The sequence below is a fragment of the Sphaeramia orbicularis genome, chromosome 5 (assembly GCF_902148855.1).
Source record: "Sphaeramia orbicularis chromosome 5, fSphaOr1.1, whole genome shotgun sequence".
NCBI lineage: Eukaryota > Metazoa > Chordata > Actinopteri > Kurtiformes > Apogonidae > Sphaeramia > Sphaeramia orbicularis.
In genome coordinates, this window is record NC_043961.1 from 56,427,031 (window position 1) to 56,439,143 (window position 12,113).

General features: G+C 38.8%; 2 protein-coding genes across 2 annotated transcripts; one reads left to right on the forward strand and one right to left on the reverse strand.

The window, feature by feature from the left end:
* The first annotated feature begins 514 nt into the window (after positions 1-514).
* cfap107 (cilia and flagella associated protein 107) lies at positions 515-6,538 on the forward strand. Its single transcript, XM_030135023.1, has 4 exons — positions 515-625; positions 3,076-3,186; positions 3,553-3,727; positions 6,270-6,538. The coding sequence occupies exons 1-4, from the start codon at positions 515-517 to the stop codon at positions 6,536-6,538; spliced, it is 666 nt and encodes a 221-aa protein (XP_029990883.1).
* A 2,920-nt stretch (positions 6,539-9,458) lies between these two features.
* On the reverse strand, positions 9,459-12,113 carry klhdc7a (kelch domain containing 7A). The gene has a single exon (XM_030133536.1). The coding sequence runs from the start codon at positions 11,973-11,975 to the stop codon at positions 9,681-9,683; it is 2,295 nt and encodes a 764-aa protein (XP_029989396.1). The 5' UTR covers positions 11,976-12,113; the 3' UTR covers positions 9,459-9,680.

Sequence of the window (12,113 nt, forward strand, 5' to 3'; positions counted from 1 at the left end):
CCCCCGGGCCGCATGTTTGACACCTGTGCTTTAACCACATGAATTTACCATAGTCAACTCTTCATCTTGATTCACATTTTAATAAAGTTTGCCTCCAGCGAGTCTCCTTTTTCATGATGATTTTATTGTCCACTGAAATTAAAACACCTTTCATCCAAAAATGAGATATGAAAGAATGGAAGATGAAAGAAAGAGGATACAAATTCTGGAAACAAATTGAGCCATGATTTGAACAATGTGAACTGTACTGATCAAAGATAAATGTCATGACCAGCCTTTTTTTTTTCTTTTTAATTCTAAAGCAAGAGGAGATTTGCTTCTCGGAGACTCGGCTTGTCTCTCCTTTCAGTGTTTGCTGTATCCATGGCAACAGTGTTCCTCTGTTTCCCCTCCACTGCTTATGCCATTAAGGCACCAGGTGAATGCACCTATATGCTATCTATTCAGTCGGAAAACCATGTTTTAACACTGCTACACATACCTATGTTCATGTGTGTTTGACAAGCTCTATAGCATGGATTACATGGGAAGTGAACAAGATAAATGGTCTCAACCAGGATGGAAAATAGAGCGGAAGTACACAAACAAAGTCCTTTTAGGTAACTGGGCAGAGGAAAGATTCCAGGTAAGCACTTTATCTGCTTATAGCCTGTTGCATATAGGGTGATCCATTGTGATTTAAAATAATATTTGCTGTCTGGTGATGATGTGCTACTGGTGCATGGCCCAACCCGAAAGCAGGTGAACATTTTTGCAGATCCAGTATCATTTTTTGCACTAAAACAAAGAGAAAAAAATTGGTGTTATCATTATTTATACGGCTAAAATTTGCTTAGAGGTCTTATTTCTGTCTTTGTGCATAAGAAATCAATCTAAGTGAATCCCCAAAGGAACTTTGTGTTGGTAAATGCAAGTTCTGCAAATTTACAGGATTTCAGTTCTGTTCAACATGTTGATGCTCATATGAACAATGTTTTCAGCTCAAAAATGTCCAATTTCATCACAATTAATGCTATATTTTCATGTCACAAATGGCCAAGTTATATTTGAACTGAATTTACCTGAAAAACAAATATTCTGTTCTTTTAGATTCCCCATTTTTTCTTACTAGATTCTATCCTACATATCATGTTTTATTTTTACAGGTTCAATATGGAGTATGGTGCTGATCCATCCTGCTTATGTTACGACAATACATACATTAAAGAAATAACAATTCTATATTGTTATTTACTCTTTAGTATGATGATAAACTATACAATAAATAATTCTGATCCTAGTTTTTGCACAGGGATCATTAATGTAAACGGTGACATGGCTGCAGAGCATCAGTATGATGGGATCCACAACAACCATGTCACATCTGTCCACTGACACATTTAGTGTTTTTGTGTCAGCTGTTATTGTTTTAGATCCACAATACTAACATTTATGAATAAGCGGAGAATTAGCAATAGTAAGTATGTAAGTTTATTACTAATAAAGTACTGGTACTAGGGATGGGAATTGAGAACCGGTTCTTTTTTGAGAACTGGTTCCCAGTAGCTCGATTCCTTGGAATTGTTTGCCTGCCTGCTTAACAATTCTGCTTATCGATTCAGCCTTCGTTGCACATGCGTGATGACGTCACATGTACGCTGCATTGTTTTGGTCAGAACGTAGCCAACATGGCGTTGAGGCAGAAACGGCCTGAAAAGGTGACACCAGGTCCACTGGAACACTGTCAAAGCTTCCATGTCTTCAGAAGGGTGGAATCCCTCCAATATGTTCAAACATTTGTCCACAGCATGTGAATCATTTACAGGAATGTCACGTATTTGATACTCTACTTAGCGGCGCTTGTGAATGTAGCGGCAGAGTGAACACCGGGCTGGTTCCGGTTCCAGTGTGGGCAACAAACATCGTAACTCCTCAAATACAAGTTTCCGAAGGTAAGAAGGGAAAGGAAATGAGGAGCACAACAACGGGAGACAAGCCGAGCCGAGTCGAACTGGTTCCACATAGTAGAAATGCAGCAACAGAGGAATTAGTAAAACGTCTTTAGTTTCACTTTCACTGCACCCCCCCGCGAACCGACCCGGCGTTATCTGTTATTATTTGTACAAACTGTATATGTTATATTTTCTGTGCAGATGGAAATATAAAAGACAGTTAATGCAAACACACCCATTTGTACTCTTTTATTACCTCACCCAATGAGAATCGATAAGGAATCGGATCGATAAGCAATATCAGTAATGGAATTGGAATCGTTAAATTTTTACCGAGTCCCATCCCTAACTGGTACTGACCAGAGCATCATGGGTAATATCACATCCGTCCACCAGCAAAAGTTTTCACATACATGTGCTATTCAAAATCCAATATTTCTTAAAATAGAGCTTCCACTGTCAAATAACATCAGTAGTCTGTGCACAAATGGATTAGCATTATTTCAACACAGTTCTATGCATTTCCTACAACTTTTTTTTTTTTTTTTTGACAAAAATGGCCACTCATTAGACCCCCTGAGTAAATTTCAGCCGTTATACATTTGTGATTTAAACTAATATTTGCCGTTTGGTGTTGATGTGCTACTGGCATAAGGCCCAACCTGAAAGCAGGCGAACAATTTTTGCAGATCCAGTATCATAAGAAGATATTCTGGGGTACTTAAAATGACCGTTGGAACACAGACCCACCTATGCTTTTTTTTTTTTTTTTTCTGTTGTGTATCCAAAACTTAAGGCTGTGCTGGTGGCATGCAGCCAAGGATTTTGTAGCACCTCAGTCGGTAGTCAAATCTATAGCAAAGTGATTAGGCAGCCTCAGTTCAGCAGCATCAGCACAGCCTCCTGGTGGGAGAAGCTAGAGCCGCAGACTAATTGCATTGATGTGAAGTTCGGCCATGGGCTGCTGGTTCAGGATCTGAGAGAAGAAATGACTTAAGAAATATACACAACGGTGCCGATCGATAATGAAGTGTGAGCTGATCCTTGTGTCGGGCTCGTTGCTCAAGTCCCTGTATATGTACCCCCCCCCCCCCTACCCCACCCCTTCTTGTTTTTCTTTGCAATGTCTGTTTATTCTGTCCAGTTCACACGAGAACCGAAGATAGCTAACACCACCGCTCGTGTAGACTACCGACCCCACCGGGACATCAAGCCAGACGTCTGCGAGAGAAGATGTGCCCTGCTGAGAGCTGAGGTCACCCTTTAACTGCTCATTCATGACATTAACACCAATTGAATGCCTGTCACAGCCCTGCAAGTCAGGGCTTTCTTCTCTCGATTGCAGCCACTTCTGCATAATATTGACAGCAAAGATAAAGGCCACTGATAAAACTCTTTATGAAAGCAAGTTTCTGGTTAGACTCAGCAGTCATGAAAAAATGTGTAAAATCATCAGTCCTACTGGGCACTTAAAAGCTAGTTAAAGCAATTTGCTGGTGTCACATTGTGAGCCGCTTGAAGATTATTTTAAAAGAATAGGTTATGGCCTCTATATCTCAATCCAGTGAAGGCCATTGGGTACAGGCTAACTATGTCAAGACCACTGTGTGTTATCTTCCAGGGGCTTCCATCCAAGCTGCTCTTTGCCCACCATGGCTCACTATCCTCTCATTACTTGGTCACACACTATGAAGAGAGCTATGGGCGTAAACACACTCATACTTTGCCAACTCCGCAGCCCTGGCATCCAGACAGCTTGACATGGCAGCTTGAGAGGTCTGACAGACCCATTTCTGGTACGAACAAAGTCTAAACTGCCGTGTCACCACTGCATAAAGGTTAAACTCATGAATATGAAACCAGTGCTGAGTAGAATGTAAACATCATTGACTGTTGCACACTTTGTCTGGGAAAACACATCAACAGTTGTGCTCATGAACAATTAAATCTTGGTGTACCCAGAAGCATTTTATTGTTCTAAACCAAAGGTGTCAAACTCATTTTCTTCCAGGGGCCACGTTCAGCTAAATTTAATCTGAAGTGGGCCGAACCAGTAAAATAATAACAGTGAAAAAAGTAAAATTATACTATGATCAGGTTTACATCTACAAAGTTTCCTTAAAAATCTGAATAACATGAGCAACTTGAATTGTCTGAAGAAAAACAAATGCAATTTTAACAATATTCTGCCTCGGTTTATCAGTTTATCATTTACACATGTGCGTTACAATCGCACAAAACATTTAGTAACAGGCAGAATATTGGTAAAATTGCATTTACTTTTCTTAAGACATTTCCATTTGTTCATATTTGTTCAGGTTATTCATGTTTTTTGTAAAAGTATAGTTTGGTAATGTAAACGTTTTCATGTAATTTTACTTTTTTACACCTAAAAAACAAAGAGAGAATTTGGGGTTGTCATTATTTATAGGTTATTATGATAATATTTTACTGGTTCTGACCCACTTGAAACCTAATTGGACTGTATGTGTCTGTATGTGGAACCTGATTTAAAATGATTTTGACAACACTGATTGTTAATATCTTCAGTGTAATTTTTGCATTTTGACAAATTCATCCCGCAGGCCGGATTTGGCCCCCGGGCCGCATGTTCGACATCTGTGTAATAGCATAATAACCAATAAATAATGACAACTCCAAATTGTTTTAGTGCAAAAAATAGTGTTCAATTATGTCAATATTTACATTTACAAACTATCCAAACTAAAAGGATGTGAATAACCTGAAAAAAAAAAAAAATCGGAATTCGTTAAGAAATATAACTACAATTTTATCAATATTATGCCTCAACTTATCATTTATGCATATGCACAAAACTTTTAGTAACAGGCAGAAAAATGTTAAAATTGCACTTAATTTTCTTCATTTTGTTCAAGTTATTCATGTTTTATTGTTAAAGGATAGTTTGTTAATGTAAACGTTTTCATAATTTAATGTTTTTTGCACTAAAACAAAGAGAAAAAAATGGTGTTATCATTATTTACACGGCTAAAATTTGCTTAGAGGTCTTATTTCTGTCTTTGTGCATAAGAAATCAATTTAAGTGAATCCCCAAAGGAACTTTGTGTTGGTAAATGCAAGTTATGCAAATTTACAGGATTTCAGTTCTGTTGCAACATGTTGATGCTCATATGAACTATGTTTTCAGCTCAAAAATGTACAGTTTCATCACAATTACTGCTATATTTTCAGGTCACAAATGGCCAAGTTATATTTGAACTGAATTTACCTGAAAAACAAATATTCTATTATTTTAGATAGATTCTTCCCCAATTTTTCTTACAAGATTCTCTCCTACATATCACATGTTTTATTTTTACAGGTTCAATCTGGAGTATGGTGCTGATCCATCCTGCTTATGTTACACCAATACATACATTAAGAATGTCACATGACACTTTTTAAATCATCAGTTTTCTAATAATAAGCATTTTTATAAAGAAATAACAATTCTATATTGTTATTTACTCTTTAGTCTGATGATAAACTATACAATAAATAATTCTGATCCTAGTTTTTGCACAGGGATCATTAGTGGAAACGGTGACATGGCTGCAGAGCATCAGTATGATGGGATCCACAACAACCATGTCACATCCGTCCACTGACACATTTAGTGTTTTTGTGTCAGCTGTTATTGTTTTAGATCCACAATACTAACATTTATGAATAAGAGGAGAATTAGCAATAGTAAGTCTATAAGTTTATTACTAATACAGTACTGGTACTGACCAGAGCATCATGGGTAATGTCACGTCTGTCCACCAGTAAAAGTTTTCACATATACGTGCTATTCAAAATCCAATATTCCTGAAAATAGAGCTTCCACTGTCAAATAATATCAGTAGTCTGTGCACAAATGGATTAGCATTACTTCAACACAGTTCTATGCATTTCTTACAACTTTTGTTTTGGACAAAAATGGCCACTCATTTGACCCCCTAAGTAAATTTTAGCCGTTATACATAAAACATTTAGTAGCAGGCAGAAAATTGTTAAAATTACACTTAATTTTCTTTATTTTGTTCAAGTTATTCACATGTTATTGTTAAAGGATAGTTTGTTAATGTAAACATTTTTATAATTTAATGTTTTTTTTGCACTAAATCAAACAGAAAAAAATGGTGTTGTCATTATTTATAGGTTATTATGATATTATTTTTGAGTTTGATGCCCTAACTTGCACTTTGTAAATTCCTCCCGTGGGCCGGATTGGAACCTTTGGCGGGCCTCCGGGCCGTATGTTTGACACCTGTGTTCTAAACCATTCACATAACAGGGCAGTTAACTTTCACTTTTCTCTGTATTCTCTTACAGCGCTCCCCACCAACTCTAACCGGCTGCGGTCAAGAAAACATCACTTGGAGAGGCAGCAGTCACACCTTCCATCCCTGACTGTGTATAGGTCAGCATACCAGAGGCACCCACTTAGTGCCTTCTGCCAGACCCGCTTTGCCAGGGCTTCACACATGCTCTCCAGCCACCTCCATAAAGCCAATCACAACAACAAGGACCTGGATCTGAGACAACGCTCGCTGCTACAGGTCCCAGATCATGCTTTGAGTCTTCCTCCGCCACAACTCTGAGGTTCTTGGATTGTCTACGCTTGCTTATTAATTTAAAAGCTTAAACTGATGCTGCTTTCTGGTACTTTTTCATAATTTTGAGGTGGCATAAAAATGTAAAGGAGCAGACCATTTGGGAAATAAATGCAATTTAAAGGAATTAAAATGATTCTCATGTTGCTGTGGATGACTGGTTTACTGTGTGTTTTGTGTTATGAGCAGTTCCAGTGGTTTATGTTCCAGTATATGAGTGTCTGTGGAAGATAGAAAAAACGAAAGGGGGGGGGGCATAAATTATGTCTGCCTTTCCAACACTTAATTACATGCCAATTCGTACTCTCTCTCTCCATGCTTAATATCTGCAACTCAGAATGGGCTGTTTATTTTGCCCTAGGTACTATGTGTAAAAATAGAAAAGGAAGAGGGAAAAAACAAGTGTTGATGCCAGAACTGACCTGAGTATCAAGGAAAACCAGAAGCCATGAGTCATCCAAGACAGTCTGAAGGGACGTGTCTAACTCCCATTCCATTAGGTGTTTAATTACAGGGAATCAAAGTGTTTAATTAGGAAGAATCAAAGATGCTTATGTTAGGTGGTCAACCATCTGCGTCTGCCTACGTTTTTTTTTTTTTTTTTTGTCTTGCATGCTGCTTTCCAATGCAGCTGAAGCCCCGTTTCACCCACTGTTAGCTAGTTAGTCACTCTACTGTGCTCCTGATGCCTGGGTGTCACATGATATTCCTCTGTCGTAGTCAGTATTGAGTTCAACATGTCTACCAAAAAAGCACTGTTGTGTTTGCCTTCCGATCCACATGATGGTGCTATAGCAGCATGTCACTCTTTCAAACCTGTCACACCATTGTGTCTTTGAACAGCTTCAGCTTTTCAGCCTGAGAGATTGGATTGTAAATTAGCAAAGTATATTGGATTTATTATTTTGGACCATTCTTATGCATATTGCTATTGTAAAGGTAATTGCTCAATATTTAAAAGAAGTGCTTAGCTTGTTCTTGTGTCCTGTGTTTGCAGTTTTATAAGTCATACAAATACTGGAACAGACGTTTGGCCGGGTACCATTATTCGCTAATTATGAATTAATATGCAATGGATTCATACATTTCTTTGATGTTTATAAAACAACAGGCAACAAAACAAACAGATTCAGTTTGGTACATTGAACAAAGGCTCCACAGTCAAAAATCAAAACATACTCAGGCTTTTTCCAGCTCACCAAGGGAGAGTGACTAAAATTATAATAAGAGAGTCTTACTGTTGTAAGAGTATCAAGTGCGGCGATGCATGCTTTAAGAAGTTCACCTATTTATATTGTATGACATACCCATTTACAACTTGTAATATTTAAAAAGCTGCTATAGATAATTGCATTGTATTCAGGCCATTATAAATTACATTTGTGCCCAACACGATGCAGCACAGTGATAGATTATCAACTATATTGTCCAATTGCTGTAATGTGTTACATTTGAATGAACCTGTTTATCCTCGGACCTATTTATGATTTATCTTTACAGCTAGAGGTGAAACATCTGGTATGATATAAAGCTAACTTAATGGAGGGGAGGAGTGGCAAATCAAATAAGCAAACAATTTACATGGCAGCACATCCTGTGTAAATCTAAGAAACAGGAGTTTGAGTACCATTAAACATCTCATATTTCAGATCTGCTGCCAAGGATTCATACATTAAACACACATTTCTTTATACAGCGACATATAAAATACAATATAAGGAATAGAATCTTTGTGGAAAGGTCTAACAACATCTCAAAAAAATATTAACAGTTTGTTTACAGTGGTTACAATTTTCGGAAACATTTTATAATAAGTACACACTATGAAGCATTACTTAAGCATTAACAAATACTGAATTCATCATTTAGAAAGCCTATTTTTGACATGAATACCCATTAATATATAGTTTATAAGCACAGTTATTAATGTTTTACTCATCATTTATAAACTCACCTACAATGTGCTTACTGATTGTATTTTCATACTTTATAAATTATGGATTCAGCATTTAAACATTTAGTATTGCATCACTTACAAACCAGTTATGGTGTGCATTTATGCTCACACATAAACTATTCAGACATGTACTAATGGTTAGTGAATATGTTAGTAGGTATTTTATACTAACTCACACATTTATTTTCCAATAGATGTCCTATAAACAGTTATTAATACAGGAATTCATTATTTCAGGTAGTTATAAAGCACTTACTACTCATTAATTAAGTCTATGGTGTGAGCTCAACTAAAGTGTACATTATCTATCCCATATAAAGCATTTACAAATGAGATTTTCTGAATCTGATTCTGAAGACATAATTTCTAAAGTATGAAAATACAATCATTAAACACATTGTAGATGAGCTTATTAATGAGTAAAGCCATTATAAATGAGCTTATAAATCATATACTAATGAGTATTCATGTCAGAAATATGCTTTATAAATAATGAATTCAGTATTTGTTAATGTTTAACTAATGTTCTTATCAATGATGAGTAAAACATTTTTTAACTGTGCTTTTAAGTCATATATTAATGAGTATTCATGTCAGAAATATGTTTTAGAAACGATAAATTCAGTATTTGTTAATCCATAACTAATGTTCTTATTAATGATGAGTTGAACATTTTAAACTGTGTTTATAAACCATATATTAATGAGTATTCATGTCATAAATATGTTTTAGAAACAATAAATTCAGTATTTGTTAATCCATAACTAATGTTCTTATTAATGATGAGTAAAACATTTATAACTGTGCTTATAAACCATATATTAATGAGTATTCATGTCAGAAATATGCTTTATAAATGATGAATTCAGTATTTATTAAAGTTTAACTAATGTTCTTATTAATGATGAGTAAAACATTTATAAATGTGCTTATAAACCATATATTAATGTGTATTCATGTCATAAATATGCTTTATAAATGATGAATTCAGTATTTGTTAATCCGTAACTAATGCTTCACAGTGTGTACTTATTATAAAGTGTCACCCAATTTTCTAGAAGTAGTAGTAAGACTAACCCACTCCATCAATAAGAAACTTTGACGTTTACCATCTCCCTGTAGGGATACTACATCACCAGCTAATCTTATCATCAGTGGAAAACTGAATCCTTGTTACACACTGGTCTGCCGAGGTTTCTTATCAGGCAGTGAAAGGACAAAGGGGAAAAGTATGCCCTTAGCTACAGAGAGGACACTCAAATCCTCATCTATGAAGGCTGGAGAGATCTCATCAGCTTCAAACCTCATTGTGAACTGCCGGCTGACACAATAGATTGTGTCATCCATTGTTACACACTGAAAGGCAGGGCAGCGTAGAAACCGTTTGGAACTGCATTCATACCACAGTCGAGCCACTGTATGGTAGCGGTACACACTGAGACCCAGCAGCGGGTTAACATCAAACCGATAGAGAAATCTCCCCACAGCCGCCATGTCTGCGGTTCTGTCTTTGGCGCCCGCTAACAAACTCGGCCTCCAGTTGTTGCTTTTGGGGCTGTAACGCAGTAGCATACATCTAAGAGTTCCCCCAGACACGAAAAGCTCTCCGTTGCAAACTGTGACGTGATGCGCCACAGCAAAAGTATCATTAGGCAGTGGAGCCACAAATGTCCATCTGTCCAGTCGTGGGTCATAGCGCTCCACAGAGGAGAGGCACTCCCCTCCGATGGCATAGATGTAGCCTTCCAGTGCTGCCAGTTTGCAGCGAGGCCTGGCTTCATTCATAGGACTGATCTCCTTCCAAATGGATGTCAAAGGATTGTAGCAAAACACTCTCTTTGAGGGTGTCATTGCTCTGTCTGTGCCTTGGCAGCCCACTGCTACAAATAAGTAGTTATCCATTGTACACATAGCACAGGCTTTAGAGATAACCTCCTGTGGGATTAGACAGAGTGGATGCCAGGTGTCTTTGTAGTCATCATAATAATATACAGCACTCGATGTCCTCCTGTGCTCTGTCTCTGTTTGCCCCTCTGTGGTCCTCGCCCAGTCTTGAGGGTCCATATCCGCCACCATAACAAACCTTCTCCCTTTCATTCTCTGCTTTCTGATTTGTTCCCGCTCACCCGCCATCAGCCGACCATAAAGGTTTGGGTCTTTGAGCACCTGGAGGTAGTTGTCGGACATGACTCCAAGGGCCGCTTGCTGCACAGACGTCTGGCCCTGTTTTTTGGCCAGATATAGTGCCTCTAAACAGTTCCCTAAATCAAGTTTCAAGCTTTCCAAATCTATACCGTCTATAGTTCTTGCGGGAAGGTGTAGGAATGAAGCCCCTGTGACATTTTCTAGTTCAGTTGCTTCTTCTGTATCACGACTTCTGTTGTCTGTAGAGGGACGAGTCATAGGGTGGAAAGAGATGGACTCTTTGCCAGTTGCAGCTTGAATCTGTGTCGCTGGAGCTGAGGTCCTTGAAGTTAGAAAAGGAATGCAGAGCTCAGACTGCTCTGCCGCAGACAGATAGCTCTCCTTGCGTAGGAGTACAGGCCTTGTGGGGTGCCTCTGCTTGAGGCTTCTTAGTGAAGAGGTATCCTCAACGCTACTTTGTGGCAAAACCAGATCACGCATAATGATGGGGCTCAGAGAGGAAGGTGATTCTACGAGGCTGCTGCTGCTGCTTCGACTACCAAACTCCACCGGTTGTGACTCAGTGTTTCTCTGACCTAGCATAGTGTTGGAGTCTGTAATGGAGTGAGAGGAGGACTCAACGTAGTAATCATATATCTTTCCACGTACAATCTGATCTCCTGTTCCTTCTGACATGATGTTAGCATCCTCCACTTTGATCTCTGCCTTGGAGAGGAAGCTGGAGTAGGCCCCCTGGTGCTCCAAGTCCTGCCTTAACTCCCTGCCCACTCCCACACTGCCCTGGAGCTTCTGCAAAAAGCAAGGGGAGAGGCGCCCCGTTGCACTGACCATCCTTCTCTCTGTTGGACGAGGAAGGTTCAAAGTAGATCCAAATGAAATATTACTGGTGGCAACCACTGCCTGCCTCTGATGAGTAAGTATTTCTCCTTCCTCGCTGTTATCTTGGTCAGTGCATGAAGTGCTAAACGTGTCCTCACTCTTTTCAGTCTGGCATGATTGAGCCTCTGCTGGCTTTTCTTTGATGCTGTCAGATGTCAGGTCATCAGCGGCTGCTGCGTCTGCGTTCGAGGGTCCGTGTCGCTCGTCCCCATCTTCGGTGTCGTGTTTCGGTGAGCTTTGACGGCGCGGGACCGTCTTGCAGTTTTGGCAGGTTGTATTTTGCAGCTCTTTGCTGTCGCTGACACAGAGATGAGTTTTCTTTGTATCCCTGGAGCTGTAAAACCTGTAGGCCCAAGAAACCAGGAGCACCACAGCCACAGACAGACTCAGCTTCAACAGCAGCTGCATGTCGAACTGGACTCCCAAAAGCTCTGCAATGGGCATAGCTGTAGTAGTGATGGTGGCGATGACTGGTTGACTGATCCTATTGAAAGTTATTATCGATGCATCTCAGCTGACGGCGGTATGCTGACTTTTTTTTTTTTTCATTGTAAAAGGGCCGCTGTGGTCTGACGGCCGCAC